General features: G+C 39.2%; 1 protein-coding gene across 2 annotated transcripts in view; it reads right to left on the reverse strand.

The window, feature by feature from the left end:
• Positions 1–464: 464 nt before the first annotated feature.
• KIAA1958 (KIAA1958 ortholog) overlaps positions 465–19,798 on the reverse strand; it is a 90,200-nt gene continuing 70,866 nt past the window's right edge. The window contains exons 3-4 of one of the 2 annotated variants that reach the window (XM_089670929.1): positions 8,382–8,554; positions 465–4,376 (exon numbers count right to left, since the gene is read on the reverse strand). In XM_089670929.1, coding sequence (XP_089527055.1) covers positions 3,573–4,376; positions 8,382–8,554 — 977 coding nt within the window. In that variant the 3' untranslated portion in view covers positions 465–3,572. Of the gene's footprint in view, positions 4,377–8,381; positions 8,555–15,692; positions 17,582–19,798 lie in introns of those variants that run through there. The other variant, XM_089670928.1, reaches the window with a different exon arrangement.

The following is a 19,798-nucleotide window of genomic DNA, read 5'->3' on the forward strand; positions in this document are numbered from 1 at the left end:
GATGTCCATTTTATTCTCTTTCCAATAAAAATTGATTGAAAGTAAAAAAAAGGTGGGCAGTGTAAGCACCCGTGGAGTGGTAAATGGTTTGGTATCAACCCTCCAATTGCCACTTTGTCTGGACAGCCTGGTCTGTTAAACAAAGCTGAAAAATAACAGACTTACTAGTAGGATTAGGTGAGAATAAAGGGAAAAAAAACAAATGAAGCCACCACATGCATTGGAGTAATAAACTGCAATATATTACATGTTTACTTTCGGGATTAGATACACTTTAGTTGTATGAGTGTGAGATTAGACAGTAAGCTCCATTGGGGAAGTGAGTGACATGAGCGGTTCAATGTTCTCTGTAAAGCAGTGTGTACTGTGCTAACATTAAATAAATAATTTGTAGACATTTATAGAACTATTAAAATGCCTTGAAAAAGTATTCATACCCCTTAAAATTTTCCACATTTTGTCATGTTACAACCAAAAACTTAATTGTATTTTGTTGGGATTTTATGTGATAGATTAACACAAAGTGGGCAGCACAGTGGCTAAATGGTTAGCACTTCTGCCTGGCAGTACTAGGGTCGTTGGTTCGAATCCCAACCACAGCACCACTTGCCTGGAGTTTGCATGTTCTCCCTGTGCCTGCGTGGGTTTCCTCCGGGTACTCCAGTTTCCTCCCACACTCCAAAGACAAGCTGGTAGGTTAATTGGCTCCTGTATAGTTAGGCACTGATGTGAATGTACAATATATATGTAAAGCGCTGCATAAATTGAGGCACAATATAAGTACCTATAATAATAATAAAGTGGCACATCATTGTGAAGTGGAAGGAAAATGATAAATGGTTTTCATAAATGTTTACAAATAAATATCTGAAAAGTGTGGCCTGCATTTGTATTCAGCCCTTCTGAGTCAATACTTTGTAGAACCACCTTTTGCTTATTTAGTTATCTCTCTACCAGCTTTGCACATCTAGAAAGTGAATTTTTGGCCATTCTTTGCAAAATAGCTCAAACTCTGTCAGATTGGATGGACAGCATCTGTGAACAGCAATTTTCAAATCTTGCCACATATTCTCAGTTGGATTTAGGTCTGGACCTTGACTGGGCCATTCTAACACATGAATACACTTTCTAAACCATTCCATTGTAGCTATGGCTGTATGTTTAGGGTCATTGTCCTGCTGAAAGGTGAACCTCCACCCCAGTCTTAAGTCTTTTGCAGACTCCAACAGGTTGTCTTCTAAGATTGCCCAGTATCTGACTCCATCCATCGTCCCATCAACTCTGACCAGCTTCCCTGTCCCTGCTGAAGAAAAGCACCCCCACAACATGAGGCTGCCACCACGTTTCACGGTGTGGATGGTGTGTTCAGGGTGATGTGCAGTGTTAGTTTTCCGCCACACGTAGAGCTTTGCTTTTAGGTCAAAAAGTTCAATTTTGGTCTCATCTGACCAGAGCCCCTTCTTCCACATGTTTGCTGTGTCCTCCACATGGCTTCTCGCAAACTGAAAATGGGACTTCTTATGGCTTTCTTTCAACAATGGCTTTCTTCTTTCCACTCTTCCATGAAGACCAGATTTGTGAAGTGCAGGACTAATAGTTGTCCTAAGGATAGATTCTCCTACCTGAACTGTGGATCTCTGCAACTCCTCCACAGTTACCATGGGCCTCTTGGCTGCTTTTCTGATTATTGCTATCCTTGCCCGGCCTGTCAGTTTAGGTGGACAGCCGTGTCTTTGTAGGTTTGCAGTTGTGCCATACTCTTTTTATTTTCAGATGATGAATTGAACAGTACTCTGTGAGATGTTCAAAGCTTGGGATTTTTTATAACCTAACCCTGCTTTAAACTTCTCCACAACTTTATCCCTGAGCTGTCTGGTGTGTTCCCTGGCCTTCACGATTATGTTCTCTAACAAACCTCACAGGGCTTCACAGAACAGCTGTATTTATACTGAGATTAAATTACACACACTTTGACTCTATTTACTAATTAGGTGACTTCAGAAGGCAATCGGTTCTACTAGCTATTACTTAGGGGTATCAGAGTAAAGGGAGCTGAACACCAATACACGCCACACGTTTCAGATATTTATTTGTAAAAAATTTTGAAAACCATTTATCATTTTCCTTCCACTTCACAATTATATGCCACTTTGAGTTGGTCTATCACATAAAATCCCAATAAAATACATTTATGTTTTTGGTTGTAACATGACAAAATATGGAAAATTTCAAAGGGTATGAATACTTTTTCAAGGCACTGTATATCAACAGAGATTCTGTACAGAACCTAATGTGAGCACAAAGCTGATAAATAGTGATGAGAAATAGTCTTGACTGGGCTCACAGACTTGATTAGCTGACAAGTATTTTCCTCTTTAGCACCCCTAGTTGTTATGCCCAGCATTATATAATGACTTTAATTGCACTTTCAGACAAAGTGTACATACTCTGTTTGCTCATTTAAGCTGACCTAACTGATCCCACCCCCCTACCAGCAGACCCTTGTCTGATCAAGGTAAGTACACATCTCTGGAAGGGGGGGGTGAAATCTGTTGGGTCAACTTTTAAAAGGGCAAACAAGGTAAGTGCACTTTGTCAGAAAGTGCACTTAGAGCAGATTCACACTAAATGCGGTGTGGTTCTGAGCTCCAGTTTCAGTGATCAGCGGATCAGAACAGGATCTAAAGAGAGAAAACACACTGAAATTGTGTTCACAAACTAATGACATGCAGTTTAGAAGCGGTTCCCATAGAAGTCAATGAGCCTGAACTGAACCCCACTGCTCAGAAAACGTACAGAACCCTTTTTGAATTCGCACTAAATCCACACTCCGGCTGCACCGCATTTTTTTTTATCAATCTTATATTACTGAAACTGTTTTTACTATACAAATTAATCCAAAGGGATACAGAATAGATATAATGTAAGCCAAAGTGCCTAATTAACTGGTCCATAGCCTGTATTTCTATTATATCATTATAGAAAAAGCACCAGATAAGCAACTTTTATTCTGTGCTTGAGGATGTATGATACCCAACATAATTATCTCTTGGCCAGTACATTACCTAATTTAGGTAATTTAAATAGCGTTTTCAGAGCTAATTCACTTCAGTAGGGGAGATATGTTTTGCAGAAGTTGCTCTGCTTGTCTCGAAGTGCTAGGAAGCACTGAACATACTTAGTACTTACCTTAAAAACCCAGCTAGAAAATTTGTGTGGTATGGAGGTCTCCCAGGTGTGTGTGTGTGTTTTTTTTCTAGATCTGTCCACTGAAAGGTTAAAAATCTAATATGGAACAGTTATTTAGAAACAGTTGTGCTAAACATGATCCTTTTCTCACCCTTTTATATCTTCATTTACAGGTGATAAAAGGCACTATATATTTTGATGCATTGGAAATTAACAGTTCATACTGATCATGTGATCTCTACTGCATACTATTAGCTCTTTACTTAATCCAAACATAATACAATTTTAATAAAAATTTACAAAAACAAGGAGTTGCAGTTCAGTTACCGTCTACATGATTCCATCTGCTGTTCAAGTAGTTAGCTTATGTGTTTTGGAAAATCTTAATAGTTATTGAGTGGACCAAACTTTCTGAATGTCTGCGTAAATGAAACAAAGGTGTAATTATCACAGTTGTCAAGCTTCACACGTTTGGCCAACTTTGGGACAACACCACGCAAAGATCTTAGCCCCATTCTTTGTTCCTCATACCAGATTTTTTCCATTCCGCTGACCTCTTTTCGAGCAGTTAGGTAAAATGGTGAAATTGGTTCCATCTGAGATGGAGGACGATGTGTATACATGTACTTATAGAGGAGACAGTAAGGACATCTTTGATGTCCCTTTGAATGTTCATGGTAGATCTGTCCATAACACATTTTACTGGGGTTTGCTTGCTTGTCTCTTTTGACACTATCTGTTCTAGCAAAGAAAGGTCTATTATTTGCATCCTTGAGAAACTCAATATCCCCATACATTAGGTCAGCGTGTTCTTGTAAAGTCCGCATGTTCAGGAACTGGCTGTTGTACTTTACCACAGAAGACAACAAAGGCACAGGCCCATCATCACCTAGACACCCAGTCCTCCACATCTCTTCTTCATCGGCTAGTGAGAAATAGACAATGTTGCGTGATCTGGAGCCTGACATTCCAGCTTTGTTGAGCATTCTTAACTTTTCTTTGAGTTTCTGCGATGAAGAATTAAAGACACTGCTAGTGATAGAAAATCCAGCTCCAGAATTCTTTAGGATTCGGTCTAATCCTCTACGTATTGCATGGAGAGATGTCGCCAAAAAATCTGACCCATCTGTTTTTTTTACTGTCACATAAAAATCCTCTAGAAGTTCATTTAGTTTAACAGCAGGAACCTTAAATGCAAATTTAAAAAAATGTGAAAAGGGGGTCCGAAAATATAAGGCATTATAAGTATACCATTTTAAAGGAGAACATACAGTATTTAAACACTTAGTAATAAATGGTAATGTAATTTTCTCAACTTTTTTCTCATTCTTTAAAACGTTATCTCAGTAAAACATGATAATCTGAACAGAGGACACTTAAAGCCAAAGAGTCCAAGCAAAACCTTTTTCTTTTTTAATTTTGGGTAGTGTTAAAGGCATAGAACCCCTATCAGGTATTTTTTGTCCCCATGTAGGGCCTGTGTCCAAAATGGTAAGCTTACCTCTAACCTATTGTTATGACAGGAAGTGTTGGAAAGTGTAGTGGGGACACAGATTGCAACAAAATACAATTATCTTGTCCTTCCTATTCCTCTATCCTCCTTGGGAAGCCTAACAGTTTTTTACCTTAAAGTGGTTGTAAACCCTTACACATACCCAGTGGCTGGCCTCAGGTGATACAGAGAGATGAAACAAATCATTCTACATAAGTAGTACCTCTCTATCTGCAGTCTTCTCTTCTCTACATCCATTCAAAGTCCAGACTTTATAAAGCTTGTCTGAGCTTTCAGAAAAAGGGTGTAGGGTGCTGTAATTACACACTGCAGAGCTCAATGAGGCAAGCTCTGAGAGCTGATTGGAGGGAAGAGACACCCCCACTCCACACAGCTCACAGGAACAGAGCTGAGGCTGTCAATCTGCTGCAGATCCATCCCGTCACCATTTTTTTTTGTGTCAGGAAAACTTGTCAGAGGTGATTCATGCTAATAGCAGAGGGATGAAGCAGCAGACAGAAATGACACTTAGTGCACTTAATTAAGAAAAGTACACACTAGAGAGGGATATGCTTTGCTTTTATTTCATGTCTGAGGTTTACAACTACTTTAATGCAGTCTCTTCCTGGTTTCACATGAGAATCAGGCAGCAGCAGGAACCATTGGTTGTCAGTAAAATCCTGTGAGGAGGGAGCAGGGGGCAAGTCTATAGACACACACACAGCCTGGCTTGGGAATGTGCCTGCATGGATGTATAGCACTTGCTATAGGGACACCTGCAGGAAGGAGGAGTAGAGAGCACAATGGGGAAATCCAAAAGAGGAGGTAAGGGACTGCTCTGTGCAATACCATTGCACAGAGCAGGTAGGCATGACCTCTTTATATTTAATTAAAAAAAAGGCTTTAATATCATTTTAATTCACATGTAGTAAAGGCCATTGTTGTTGACCTAGCAATTTTTTATGAATGCGGAGGGGGGGGGTGGGGGGGTGAGCAATGCAGGTAACCATTTCTGTGGCCTATCACAGAAAGAGCAATAGTGATTGGGACACGCATTCTAACCTACCCAATCAATGCCTAATCCAAGAACTAATACGTGGCATGGCTTGCCAGCATAGGCACAAGTTGTTGACCAGTCCCATTTGGGCTGCTGTGTCAGGTTTCGGGGCTGCTTTTGTTTGGAATGTTAGTCAAATGTCAACAAACAATCAAAGTGCTAAAGGTTCCTGTGTGCATTGATTATCCAAGAGTAGAAATGATGGGGGCAGTTGTTATCAGGGCAGAAACTGGCAGACAGTAAAAATATTGTCTCACATTTACTCCATTTCTTTGTTGGGTCTTCACAGTTCTGCCTGTGCTACAGTCTATCAGAACCCAGGTGCTTCCTAAAATGGCTGGGCAGCTTGTTGCTTGCTGTTCAAGCAATGTGTCACCATGATAGCTACCAAACCTCCTATGTCTTACCCTATGTCAGTACCCTGCTTCTGAAATATATGTGCCTTTACTGCCAGTACCCTCAGTGCACCTCTGAGGCTCATGTGTTCCCAATACTCCTGTGCTCTCCAGTGACCCTTGCTATTCTGTTTCTCCAGTGACCTTTACATACCAGAGACTCTTGTATCCCTGTGCACTCCAATGACTTCAGCATTCCAGTGCTCTAGCATCCTCTGCACTCCTGTGTCCCCAGAGTTCCTGTGCTCTAGAGACTATGTACCCTGTGCACTTCTGTGACCTCACTGTTCCTGTGATTCATCTAACTTTGTGTTCCCTGTGCACTTCCGTCACCCCAGTGTCTCCAGTGACCTACAGTTGCAAGAAAAAGTATGTGAACCCCTTGGGATTACGCCAAAGGAGGGTCAACCAGTTATTAAGTCCAAAGGTTCACATACTTTTTCCTCCCTGCACTGTGAATGTTTACATGTTATGTGCAATTAAACCATGGCAACATCTAATGTTTGTGTAGTATTATGTTCCGCAGACTGTTCTTCTATTGTTGTGACTTAGATGACGTTCAGAGCACATTTTATGCCCAATTCATGCAAAACTCCACGTAATCCCAAGGGGTTCACATACTTTTTCTTGCAACTGTATGTGTAACCAGCTACCTTCATGCCTTCAGTGACCTCCAATGTCTCTTTATCAGAGACTCCTGCTTCACTTAGTGACCCCAGAGCATCTTGTGTTACCCTGTGACCCCAAAGCATCCTCTTTCTGCATTAGCCCCAGAGTGTCCTGTGTCACGCTGTGTTTCCTGGGTATTCAGGATCATCCTGTGGCTCCACTGCTCCCTGTGTCTCCACACATCCCAAGATAAGCTCTTCTAATTCCAGGACTGACCTGCTCTTAGTGGATACAGCCTTTCTGTGACAAAAACTTGACAGATGTTCTACTTTTCCATTTTACTGATAAATATCTGTTTACTAGGCTTATTAACATTACCATGTACACAGTGGGGCTGTTTTATTAAAACTGGAGAGTGAAAAATCTGGTGCAGCTCTGCAGAGAAAGCAATCAGCTTCCAAGTTTTTTCATCAAAGCTTAATTGAACAAGCTGAGATTAGAAGCTGATTGGCTACTATGCACAGCTACATCAGATTTTGCACTCTCCAGTTTTAGTAACTCAACCCCAGTGCTCCTGCCTGTGTTTACGTTAGAATGTTTAAAAGTTGCTGAAAGAAGTGGGAAGAAGGGTAACTTAAGCTGGCCCAGAATCCAGGTAAAGCTGACTTTAGTGCCTTTGCTATAAATTCTGTGGATGAATTGCTCCACAGTGCATGCAGCTACAGATGTCAGAAAGGGCTTATTTCAACGCTCATTAAATTTGTGTTATGTAATATATGTAAATGTATAAATGTTCAGAGCATAGCCACAGGTTCAGTTTAAGCACCAAAATCAGTAGTGTGGGCTGGAGTTTCTGCACATCTTCCCGTCAGACTTACCACTGTTGGAAACCATAAACATATGGGTCAAACATCAGCTGCAATATATCTCTTAAGATATGCAGTTGGCTGGGTTATACAAAATTCTTACCAAATGTTTTAATTTATGGTAAATAAAACCACCCTGAATATAAGCAATATTCTGGCTGCTGCTGTGGTCTCTAAAACAGTTCAACCCTTATAGTTAGGGGGCAGCATACAATTTTGATTTACTGGCATGGGACAATTCAGAATAGAACTACCAGCCTAATAAAGTAAATACTGAAGCAAATATACAGTGTAAAATGTTTTTGGTGATACTTAGGTTTAGGGTGGGTAAGAATTAAGTCAGTCAGGGCAAAGGTCAGGGGTAAGGGGGTTAATTATAGAGTTATTAGCATTAAGTTGATGTGATAGCTTTATGTATTAGGTTAGTGTTAAGTTTTGGATTGAGTGTTAGGGAGTGTTTAGGAATTATTTTAGGGAGTAGTTTGTGTTAAGGGGGGCAGAGGGACATGTTACTTCTTGGGTTCAAAAATATATTAGAGATTAGTGTTAGCTGTGGGGCACGGATGCTTACAGTGAAATTCATATTAGTCCTATGCATTGAAAATCCCATGCTTAAATTTACTGCTTCTGGTTTTGGGTATGGTGCACTAGTATACTGATAATAGGTACAGCCCAAAGTAATCTGCTTTGTATTTAGTTAACTGGTACTTTTTGTTAGCAGTTGTAATGTCAAAACAAAATTGTCCTGAGGGGCCTATAAAATACGCTCTAACCTTGGTGAAGTCCATGCAGTCCTTAAGCCCTCTTGTCATACACCAGTATCGCCACACATTTAAAGCGTACAGGGTAGCTTTGGTCGTATTTGAGCTGACTGCGCTGATGCACAGATCCTTCAGGTCATCATGGAAATGAAAGATAGGGAATCTATTGAGCTTGGTTGAGTATGCTGCAAAATAGTATCAAATAAATAAATTAATTAAACTGATAAGTAATAAAATATTTTCTGTTCTATAACAGAAGACACAATGCATGATGAAAGAGGCAAAGCTAAACTTTTTTTTCCTTTATGCATGACACAGTATATGTAAATTAACCTTATTATTTAAAATTTCAGCCTAAATATTTAAATATTAATGACATGAATGAAATATTTATTGAGAAATCAATTATGACGCAAATAAACAGAACACAAGTAGAGTAATCAAAGTAACTTCAGCTCGCTAATTTTACAGTATGCAAGTTCTAAAAATAAACATACTAATACACGCACTCACTTTGCAAAAGCAGAAAGGCCAATCTGCAGCTTATAGAGTGCACAAGATAGTTTCTTGAATTCAAAGTATGGACTCAAGAGAGATATGACAAGGGGCACTCTTTGCACCTGGGGGGGGTAAAGATGTTTAGCCATCACATACATTTCTCACTTCTTAACAGTAAGAGCTGAGAAAATTTTAAATAAACTTCCGCAGGGACTAGTTCTAGCCAACACTGAAGACTGCTTCTAAACAAAGGGGCTAAATGTGTCTAAATGTGCAAATTCTAACTTGCTAATAATATTAATAAGAATTACCACTTTTGATCCAGGGAGTAACCAATTGCCTTGGAGAATCAAGAAGGATTTTTTTCACCGTCAAAAAAATCATACGTCAACTGCAAAGATAGGGCTCTGAGGATGTAGCTTTTCATTTATATATTTTTGTCTTTTTGGTAAACTCGCTGGATACATGCCTTTTTGCAACCTATGTAACTATGTAGTTTTTCAAGATGCGGATAGAACATAAAACAAGTATGTGATTGGCTGCTATATTCAACCCACCCACATTTACATTTGTTTTCTCTTTTTTTTACAGTCAATATACATATATAAATGAACAGGTGTATCAAACAAATAAAAACAAAATCATTGCGTAGAACTGTAATATCACATGTAAATACATGTTGCTATAAACATTCAGTTTTGATATGATGTTCTCAAATGCATTCATTAAGAAATTTCCTAACCAATGAAACTTAATGCCAGTTAAAATTACATCTTAACAGTTGAGTGTGAGGCATTGAGGCTGATTTAAATCTAAAGTAGCGTCTTGAGAAAAAAAATCTAAAGTGGCAAAAAAAGTTAAATTTGCACAATGAATGTTCACTTAGCCAAGTAAATAAGGTTACGCTGTGGTCACTTTAACTATCCCATCACGTATAAGAAAAAAATGATTTTTTTATAAATCCCCTTGAATACAATTTGGTATTCCAAGTGAACACATATTCACCTTATTTACTAAGCCAGGTAAACATTATATAATCCTTTAGTAAATCTACCATAGAGAAACCCCTACAGAGAGGCAACAACTTACTGTCCAAAAAAAAATATAGAAAGATATATTAGAAAGAGGGAACAACTAAACATGTTTTTTCAAAAATCTGTAATAGTTAATGACATTTTCCATAACAGTATAAGCATAACCTGCATCAGAAAAATATACCAGCATGTATTTGATTTCTGCTATAGACAACACTGCCAATAACTGTCACCTGAAAAAAAAATATATTTTTTAAACTGTCTGACGTCTAAATTCTTTGGAATAAAGTATTTTTAAAAAGACAATATAATTAACATTAATTTATTTGTGAAATGCCAAGCATTCTTTAGTAACTACTCTATTATGGGTGGCACAGTGGCTTAGTGGTTAGCACTTCTGCCTGGCAGTACTAGGGTTGTTAGTTCAAATCCCAGCCACAGCACCACCTTACTGGAGTTTGCATGTTCTCCCTGTGTCTGCGTGGGTTTCCTCCCACACTCCAAAGACATGCAGGTAGGTTAATTGGCTCCTGTCTAAATTGTCCATAGTATGTGTATGTATGAATGTGAGTTATGGACCTTAGATTGTACACCCCTTGAGGGTTAAGGACTTATGTGAATGTACAATATATATATGTAAAAGCACTGCATAAATTGATGGCGCTATATAAGTACCTGAAATAAATAATTAAATCACATTTTGTGGTAAAGCCAAACTATTTAAAACCCATTCTCGATAGAGCAGGGGAGGGTGAAAACAAATGTAATTTTTTGTCCTATTGAGCAGTTTTCCCTTCACTTCATGTCCTGTAGACTCAACAGGAGGAGAACCTTTATCTTCAAAATCCCCTTTTAGACAGATATCCCTATTAGAAAATTTTCCCTCTATTCTGGTATTGATGACGACTCAAAATGTTGGATTTCCCTTACTTTCATTCCCGGTTACATCATGGGCTACACAGTGGATAAGTGGCTAACATTTCCACCTAGCAGCATTAGGGTCATCGGTTTGAACCCCTGCGTGGGTTTCCTCTGGGTACTCCAGTTTCCTGCCACACTCCAAAGACATGCTGAAAGGTTAATTGGCTCCTGTCTAAATTGGCCCTAGTATGTGTATGAATGCAAGTTTAGGAACCTTACATTGTAAGTTCCTTGAGGGCAGGGACTGATGTGAATGTATCATATGTATGTAAATTGATACCATTATATATATCTGAAATAAATAATGAAAAAAAACAATTTGGTTCTAACCCCTTGCCACTCTATACAAATCTAAGAAAAAAAGATTTGCCTTTAGTTCTACTTTACTATAGAATTTTGGCTGGACAATATGCCATTATATGTTTGCAAATAAAGTTTATTTGGTTTGAGAAGGTTGTCCTGTTGAACTCTTATACAGTTCTCCAAACAACCCTAACAAATATTTAATGTGCTCGTAAGTGCTTGATATCCTTTCTTGCATAGTACCAAACAGTCTAACTCTTGGCTAAGCTTTCCATTTGGTTGCTTATGGCCACACTTACTTAAACAGGGTTTTAAAAAGTCAGAATAATAATACCCTGTGTAAGAAGCAAATTTATACTTGCCTGTCCAGAGTGTGATTTTCTGAAACTTACCCTTCTTGCAGAGCACATTTCTGGGTGTGTGAAATTGAATGTTCTCCATTTATCCCTGTGGTTCCTCCTGTTGAACCCTACATATTTACTGAGTCCTGCAGAGACTAGAGGTTAGGGGGAAGAACCACAGTGGCCAGCTAGGGAGCACACTATAACACTACCCCAGTAGTGTTGGATAGTATTGGTACATGAAGCTCTGCAAGAGCAAAGCTTCAGAAATAAACTTCAGAAATTCAGAAAAACTGGCCAATGGACAAGTAAGTATAAATCTGCTTCTTTCACAAGGCACTGCTGTTTAATCCCTGGCAGGGTTACTTTAAACAATATATGTACAGATCAGAATAGAAATAAGAGATCTGCTAGTCTTGACTTGACTAGGGCTGTCTTCCTTATCGTTTGTTTCCTAGAGAGTCATTGACCTACCTCAAGCCTACATAGGAGTGTACCTGAAATGCACGATAGAAGACAATAGCTGAGAAAACTGCTGCTGATAGTCCGGTTGTAAATGTACCATTTTAAAAATAATAATTGAACACCATCTGGGATAGCTGGATAATCACATTATTGGGTACAACAATTGGGTACTGTATATTATTTCATATAAATATATTGTAGAAAAGGACGCTCTGAGGTCACCAAAATCTGTGTTTTAGTACCTTTTCACCAATAATACATTCAGCTTTTCCCATGAAATATACAGTAGACACATGACAAAAATGTACTAAGACTGGTATACCTTGGAGCTATAATTTTCCAGTAAATTACTGCAGTTTTAATTCAGCAACAACGTTTATGACTCTACTTAAACATGATAAGATTCCTAAGTTCATTTCCAGCGAACAAATTTCCCTGACTGGCATATAAATTTCAAATTGTACATATTGTGTCTTTTGTAGTAAAGATGATTTTGAGTTGTTAAATTGATAAACTCCTTAGTATATGAAGGTTTAAGTACTGTAGATGTAAACTCCACAATATATGAATTAAGTAGGTAAAATCTTCCCAGTATATGAATTATGAAAGTTGAAAACGTCTCAGCACAGACTTATAGCAGATTTATTAAAGTATAGACATAGACTCAAAAAGCCAGTAACGTTTCACCAAATTATACATTGGTTGGTTTGATAGTTTTCTCTAAGCATATGGCTCTGTCCAAATATATCTAGAACATATTTCATGCTGATTATATGGTTCATTAGACATTTTGGAAAGAACTCGGGAGCTTTAAATAGCTATATTTACACATTTCTGGATGACTCAATAAGAATGTTTACAACTGATGAGGCTGTAACCATGTACTGTTTCTTCTATTGACGACAGCGCGCACATAGTCTTATACAACTGGTAGTAGAATTTGGGACATAAACCGATACTTCACATTATCTCTGCAAATATATAAATTTAAATGTGAAAATTATGAGAACTTATATAGATTTCATTTGGGTATGTATGCCTGTAAAGGTACACTAGCTACCAAATGCTGCTCATGGGTCCCCATGATGCCAACTTTCTCCTTCTGAGTTAACTTTTTGTGCCTATTCACTGTATACACTGAACAAATATGCTGCAGTCCTTGTACCCACACAATACTGCTAACAGTGACAAAGGATTGACCCAGCATCAGTGTGAGCAAAATGTCTTTGCATTATTGTCAATGATAGGAAAAAACAAGCAGCACAAATGAAAAGAGGGACAGGCAATTTAGAGTGGCAGTTTTTGGTAGGGACAGGCAATACAGAATGAGGCATTTGATGGTGGGACCAGGCAGTACAGAGGGAGGGAGGTGATGATGGGGACAGGCAGTATGGAGAGGGGGAGGTTGATGGCTGGTACAGGCAGTACAGAGGGAGGCAGTTGATTTTGGGGACAAGCAGGAAAGTTAATAATGAACAGGCAGCAGAGCCTTGGAGGCAATACACACAGGCTCCATCTCTCCTCACCAAGTCTGAGTTGTCCCACATTATTGCCCCTGCTTAGTGTGGTCCCTGCACTGACCTTGTCCTTATGCTCAGGCTCATTAGAGCTTACACTCTAAAATACAATATAGCAATCACCAGGATATAAGCAGTATCAAGACTGAGTGATCCTTCTAGAAGTAATTCCAAATGAATATTTACTATTCTAAAATTCCTGGCCTCGCCAAAAAAAAAGAATTTTTACAGTTCTGACTTTGGAAAACAAATATAGCAGTGGCCATAAGACACAATTATGTTATGTGCATACAAACTTATTTCAAATACTAATACTAATGCTATGCTGAGCCCTGTAAGCAACAATAGAACAGGTGTTTCCAAGGAGGTTGTGAACAGTGGGGACCCCTCTGTGATCCACCAGTTCTGGGGCATTTCAATGTCTTTCAGAAATTTAGGAAAGCCTTGCAACCACTGCTTTGTAATAAAGGTTAACCCCTTGGCGCCGGCGCCTCCCGGCCCTTTAAGGGTTTCAGAAGCCGGGAGGCGGGGCAGGGTTTAAGGTCATGTGACCACCATGATTCGCTGTCACGGCGGTCACATGATCGGGAAAGGTCCCGATCGAAAGAGCAGATCGGGACCTTTCCGCTCTCAGCACATATGTTTTTGTTAATTGCACGCAAATGTGCGGTCGCTCGGCGTCAAGGCCCAGATGCCACATTTGCATCTGGCCGCCACATTTGCATCTGTTCTTCAAAAGTAGGCAACTTTCTGATAGTGTTAAAGGCTGAACTGACAATTTCTCCAAAGGCCCCATGCTCGCTTATTTAGAGTGAGTGGAAGACATAGGTACACCATACAGCCCTGTTGCGAGCAGCCTGTAAAACTCTAGGAGAGGCTGTGGCTGGACGGTGCACCTAGTGGTACTTAAATAGAGGGCAGTATGTGCCCAGGAACTAATGCTCAGAACACAAACTGGTGCCTAGCCCCCAGCCCTATTTCACATACTGTTCTGGATCTTAGAACCCCTGCCCGCAGTAAACAATGTTTTACTTAGCTAGGTGCTTACTCAAGCTAGTGAAGGAAAAATATTTCTTAGACTGGCTTATAGTGGATATAGTTTGATGTATTTCTTTTATACCGTAATATTTTTTCTTGTGATGCCCATTCCTTTCCTCTGTTTATGTTTTTATTATATATCTTGCTCACAGAAGTATTTTTTAGTGGGGATGTATGGAGCTCAAATGCTGATTTATAAAGAGGCTGTAAGAGCAATAACCTCTAGCAGTCTCATATATTATGTCTCCAGTCTATGATTTGCAGAAGGGGTTCAATTGCATTCTATACAGTGCACTGACCTTGATAGATCAGATGTTTCAATAACCAATGACCATTGGCTTTCTGACACAATCAATATGATACACTGGTTATGTTACTAGCCTCTTCTCAGGGTTTTGAAAGGCAGTTTTATTGATCACATTAGTTAACACAATCAATGTTTCAGAATCACCACAAAAGCTCCTTCATTAGGCCACTAAGATAAAAGGGCCCTTGTGGTGACTCTGTAACATTGCTTATCATAACTAATGTAATCAATAAACCTGCCTTTTTAAAATGCTGACAAGGAATGCCAGCAACATACCCAGTGGATCCAGACTATGACTGTCTCTTGAAGCATGTTTCCAGTCTCCAAAAACTCTTATAGCATGCCTGAAGTCTCTGAACATCTCTCATAGCATGACAGTTTTCTGTAGCATTACATTCACTGAAAATTAAGTGCAGCCTCCTTTTTCTAACAGAAAGGGATGTGCAGCCCCTTTAGCGATATCAGTGGCCACACTTGAGCCCCCTATATTAAGTTAGTTGTCCATCACTGTATTGTGGCATTAGGGTTTCAGAATTGCTGAAGTTATATTCAGCAAACTCTAGGTGTCTGTATGAAAGCTAAAGCTTACTTTGTTCAGTAACAGGCGCACATACTGAAACTTACTTTTGACTTCTGTTTGGAGTTGTCTTTCGCACCACCAATTTAACAGAATATATTCTGAAAGTTTATAAGCTTTATATTTAAAATTAATAACGTTTGATGGTTATGTTTGATTGTTTCGGGGTGCAGAACAAAGACCAACCCTGACATTTTGGTCTGTTAATTGTATGTGGATTTTAATAAATAATAATTGTCATTGTTTGACAATGTGTCAGAAAGGTTAAGAAAATTCAATAAGAAACAGTGATCACAGAAGACACTTGACATCACACAGCAAATACACAGAGTTTTTTTTTTGTATTTGGAGGTCAAAACATGACATTTCAGTAGTTTTTACATGCCTCAGAGACCCAAACATATTTAGACAAACATATTCAGTTGTGGCTGAGCTCAGGCTCACCACAGTGCAGATGCATTGAAGAACAGTCTTTATGCCATGGACACCACTGCATATTGCTATAAATGAACTCCTGTCCCAGTGCTACAATCGTACAAATCCTACACATTTCCAAAAAATAAAATATTAATTTAAAAAAAAAAGTAAAACTTTTTCAATGTCTGAATAATACAGAAAGAGAGCCAAAGTTTCTTAATTTAATTAAGTGCAGAAGATAAAAAGGCCGCTATATATACTGCTAAATCAGTATTATTTCCTCATTTCCCATCAGACAGGCATTCAGGAGCTTGCAGCTGAGCCAACTCAAGTCGCTTCTTCAAGGATTAAAGTTTATAATAATAGCACCCTTATTTGACATTTTAGCCATTTGTGCTGTGTCCTCAGTCAAGGCAAACATATTACTTGGGTTTTCTTATCAGTCTGTTTAAGTTCTTTTTATTCTTGTAACAGCTGCTTTCATTTTTGTTTCCTTGTCAGGACTATGACATGCATTTTGGCTGAACACTACAATATAAATAATATCCTAAGTGCAATACAAAAACTAGGTCTATTAAGAGATCTGTGATGAAAACAAAAAAATATAAATATAACACATTTTATTTCTGTTTTTAAAGTGAATTCACTGTATAAGTGAGAACAGGCTGGTCAAACATAAAATCACAGTTTAGAATTCAGAACCAGTCCTAAAGAAGTCTTGGCACTATCCTATCACAGTTACTGCTCAGGCAGTGTCCGAGGAAGAGTCATAAGAGGCTGAAACAATAAAGTTTCCTGTCCCAGAGTGACTAGCCATAGACTGGGCAGCTTGCTGGCTCAAATTATTACAGATTAGCACCAGCTGATTGCTTTGGGCTTCTGAGAGGGTGCTACAACTTTGATACACACTGAAATTTGTTTTCCTTCCAGGAATGTTACCCTTTTCACACATTGTTTTCACCATTTTGGCTAATTTATTTTTGCCAAGTGCTTGGCAGTTGTACCAATGAAGAGCAGCTAAGTTGACCACAGGCTTGATGGACAGATAGAAAGGAGCATCCTCATACCGCATTGCTGGAGGTCGCCTTTGCGCATATTCTTTGTAATCCTGAACAGGGCAAGTTTGTGGTGAATGTGGTGTGGCATAAACTCTGCATTCTGTCCCTGCTCTTTTGATCTTAGCATCAGGGCTTTCCTGGCCCATCCACTCAAGAAATTCAAGTCCAGTCTCTAGTACTCGAAGTCTGACATCCCCCCATTTAAGTGTTGAGCCATGAAAGCCAGTGCAGTGTCCAAAAGCTTTTGTGTTATTCAACCAAACAAGATTCAGTAGACCCTCAGGATTATATCGACTTAATAGGCCTCTCTTTCTAAGGATAAGTTCATCAGCAAAGGTGAGTTTCATGGACTTGTGTGGTTTATTTCCTTTTCCTTTACATCTTAGTTCAATTTGCTTTTGTTTTAAGGCTTCTTGAGACCTTTTGAACTCTTTGTCTCTGGTAATGCTATAGTTATATCGGTGCTCCTTCAGGTATCTTTCCAAGCCACACTGATAGTTGGCTAAGCTGTTTGGCTCATACTCAGATCCATCTTTCTGCCTAGCATCCACAAAGAAAGAAGCCAGGTAGTCATCTAATTCTTTGCAAGGAATCATGTATATTTCTCTGGTCTCCATGGGGTATTTGGAGATAATAAAGTCTCTGAAGTTGCGTAGGGCTGTTTGTGTGCTACGAATCGTTTTCTCATTCTGTTCCCGATTCAGCTCAGCTGTGATATCATCTTCATCTAAAGACACTGAAATGAGGAGGAAAAAGGTGGGGATAAATGGTATGATATAAATGGAGGAAGTTGAAAAACAAAAAAAAATAGGTAAAAAAAAAAAGCAAAAGGATTAAAAATAGGAGAAAAAAATGGAATTGGGGGACATGGGAAGGAGAAAAAAAAAACAGGGTGGTGAGTCAGACCGTATCAAAATTGCCAAGCTTTATTTTGTAATATACACAAAATTACATTCTAGGACATTCTTACATACCTGTCTCACGTTTGGACAGCCAACGTCTGTAGTTTCACAAATGATGTACTAGAGCATGGCAAGAAAAAAATCAGTGAAAAGTCTTCAAGTCACTGGGCACTATTAGTGCATGTAAACTGGCAAGAAAAAAATAATGGCATTGGAGGTCATCAGGTTTTTAGTGGTGGGAAGTGTCTGAGCTTTTACTTTACTTTTCATCCCACTGCATCACGTGTGTTAAGTGAATTGTTAAGCCAATTTATATGTGCTCCATTTGTGAAACCAGAGGTTGAACTGGTTCCATTTCATTAAATTCAACTTTGTAAGTTTTTGTTCTATTTTTTTTTTAATTCACAACCATAACAATTATTAGGCAATACAGTAAAGCAATCCACATGCAGCTTCCACAAAAGTAGAATGATCAAACCACCTGTAAACCTCTGAAGCTCCAAAAAAAGTTAAGAAAACATTTAAAGGGACAAAAGGGCTTAAATGTATCTTCAACTTATGTCTACAATTGTCTATTTTTATGCTTTATTGGCTTTTGTAGCAATCGAGACATGAATGCAAGTGTTACTTGATTACAGAAGCTGCTGTTCAGTACAAGAGATCATAAATATAGCAGGAGTGGTACAAGTCAATTTGTACCAAGGCATACATTTTTATTTTTTAAAGGACAGCTATCATTATTTCTTTACACACACACACATACACACTATATTGCCAAAAGTGTTGGGATGCCTGCGTTTACATGCACATGAACTTTGATAGCATCCCGGTCTTAGTCCATAGGGTTCAATATTGAGTTGGCCCACCCTTTGCAACTATAACAGCTTCAACTCATCTGGGAAGGCTGTCCACAAGGTTTAGGAGTGTGTCTATGGGAATGTTTGACCATTCTTCCAGAAGCGCATTTGTGAGCTCAGTCACTGATGTCGGATGAGAAGGCCTGGCTCACAGTCTCCACTCTAATTCATCCCAAAGGGGTTCTGTCAGGCCAGCCAAGCTCCTCAACCCCAAACTCGCTCATCCATGTCTTAATGGACCTTGCTTTGCGCACTGGTGCGCAGTCATGTTGGAACAGGAAGGGGCCATCCCCAAACTGTTCCTACAAAGTTGGGAGCATAAAATTGTCCAAAATGTCTTGGTATGCCGACGCCTTAAGAGTTCCCTTCACTGGAACTAAGGGGCAAAGTCCAACCCCTGAATGACAAATGGACACCATAATCCCCCTACTTGGCACAATGTAGTCAGGCAAGTATTGTTCTCCTGGCAACCGCCAAACCCAGACACATCCATTGGATTGCCAAACAGAGAAGCGTGATTTGTCACTCCAGAGAACATGTCTCCACTGCTCTAGTCTAGTGGTGGCATGCTTTACACCACTGCATCCAACACTTTGCATTGCACTTGGTGATGTAAGGCTTGGATGCAGCTGCTCGGCCATGGAAACCCATTCCATGAAGCTCTCTACGCACTGTTGTTGTGCAAATCTGAAGGCCATATGAAGTTTGGAGGTCTTTAGCTATCGACTCTGCAGACAGTAGGCAACTTTTGAACACTGTGCACTTCAGCATGCGCTGACCCCCCTGTCATTTTACGTGGCCTACCACTTTGTGGCTGAGTTGCTGTTGTTCCCGGTTGCTTCCACTTTGTTGTAATACCACTAACAGTTGACAGGTGGAATATTTGCAAAAAAGGAAATTTCACGGATGGACTTATTGCACAGGTGGCAACCTATCACAGCACCACACTTGAATTCACTGCGCTCTTGAGAGGAACCCTCTCTTTCACAAATGTTTGTAGAAGCAGTCTGCATGCCTAGGTACTTGATTTTATACACCTGTGGTCATGGAGGTGATTGGAACACCTGAATCCAATGTTATGGAGGGGTGTCCCAACACTTTTGGCAAAATAAAAAAAATATATATATATATGTGTATATATATATATATATATATATATATATATAATCCCATAACTCAAAGCATGGGGGATAC

The sequence above is a fragment of the Staurois parvus genome, unplaced genomic scaffold (genome assembly GCF_062004578.1).
Source record: "Staurois parvus isolate SC_StPar_1 unplaced genomic scaffold, SC_StPar_1.0 ptg000096l, whole genome shotgun sequence".
NCBI classification, from domain to species: domain Eukaryota; kingdom Metazoa; phylum Chordata; class Amphibia; order Anura; family Ranidae; genus Staurois; species Staurois parvus.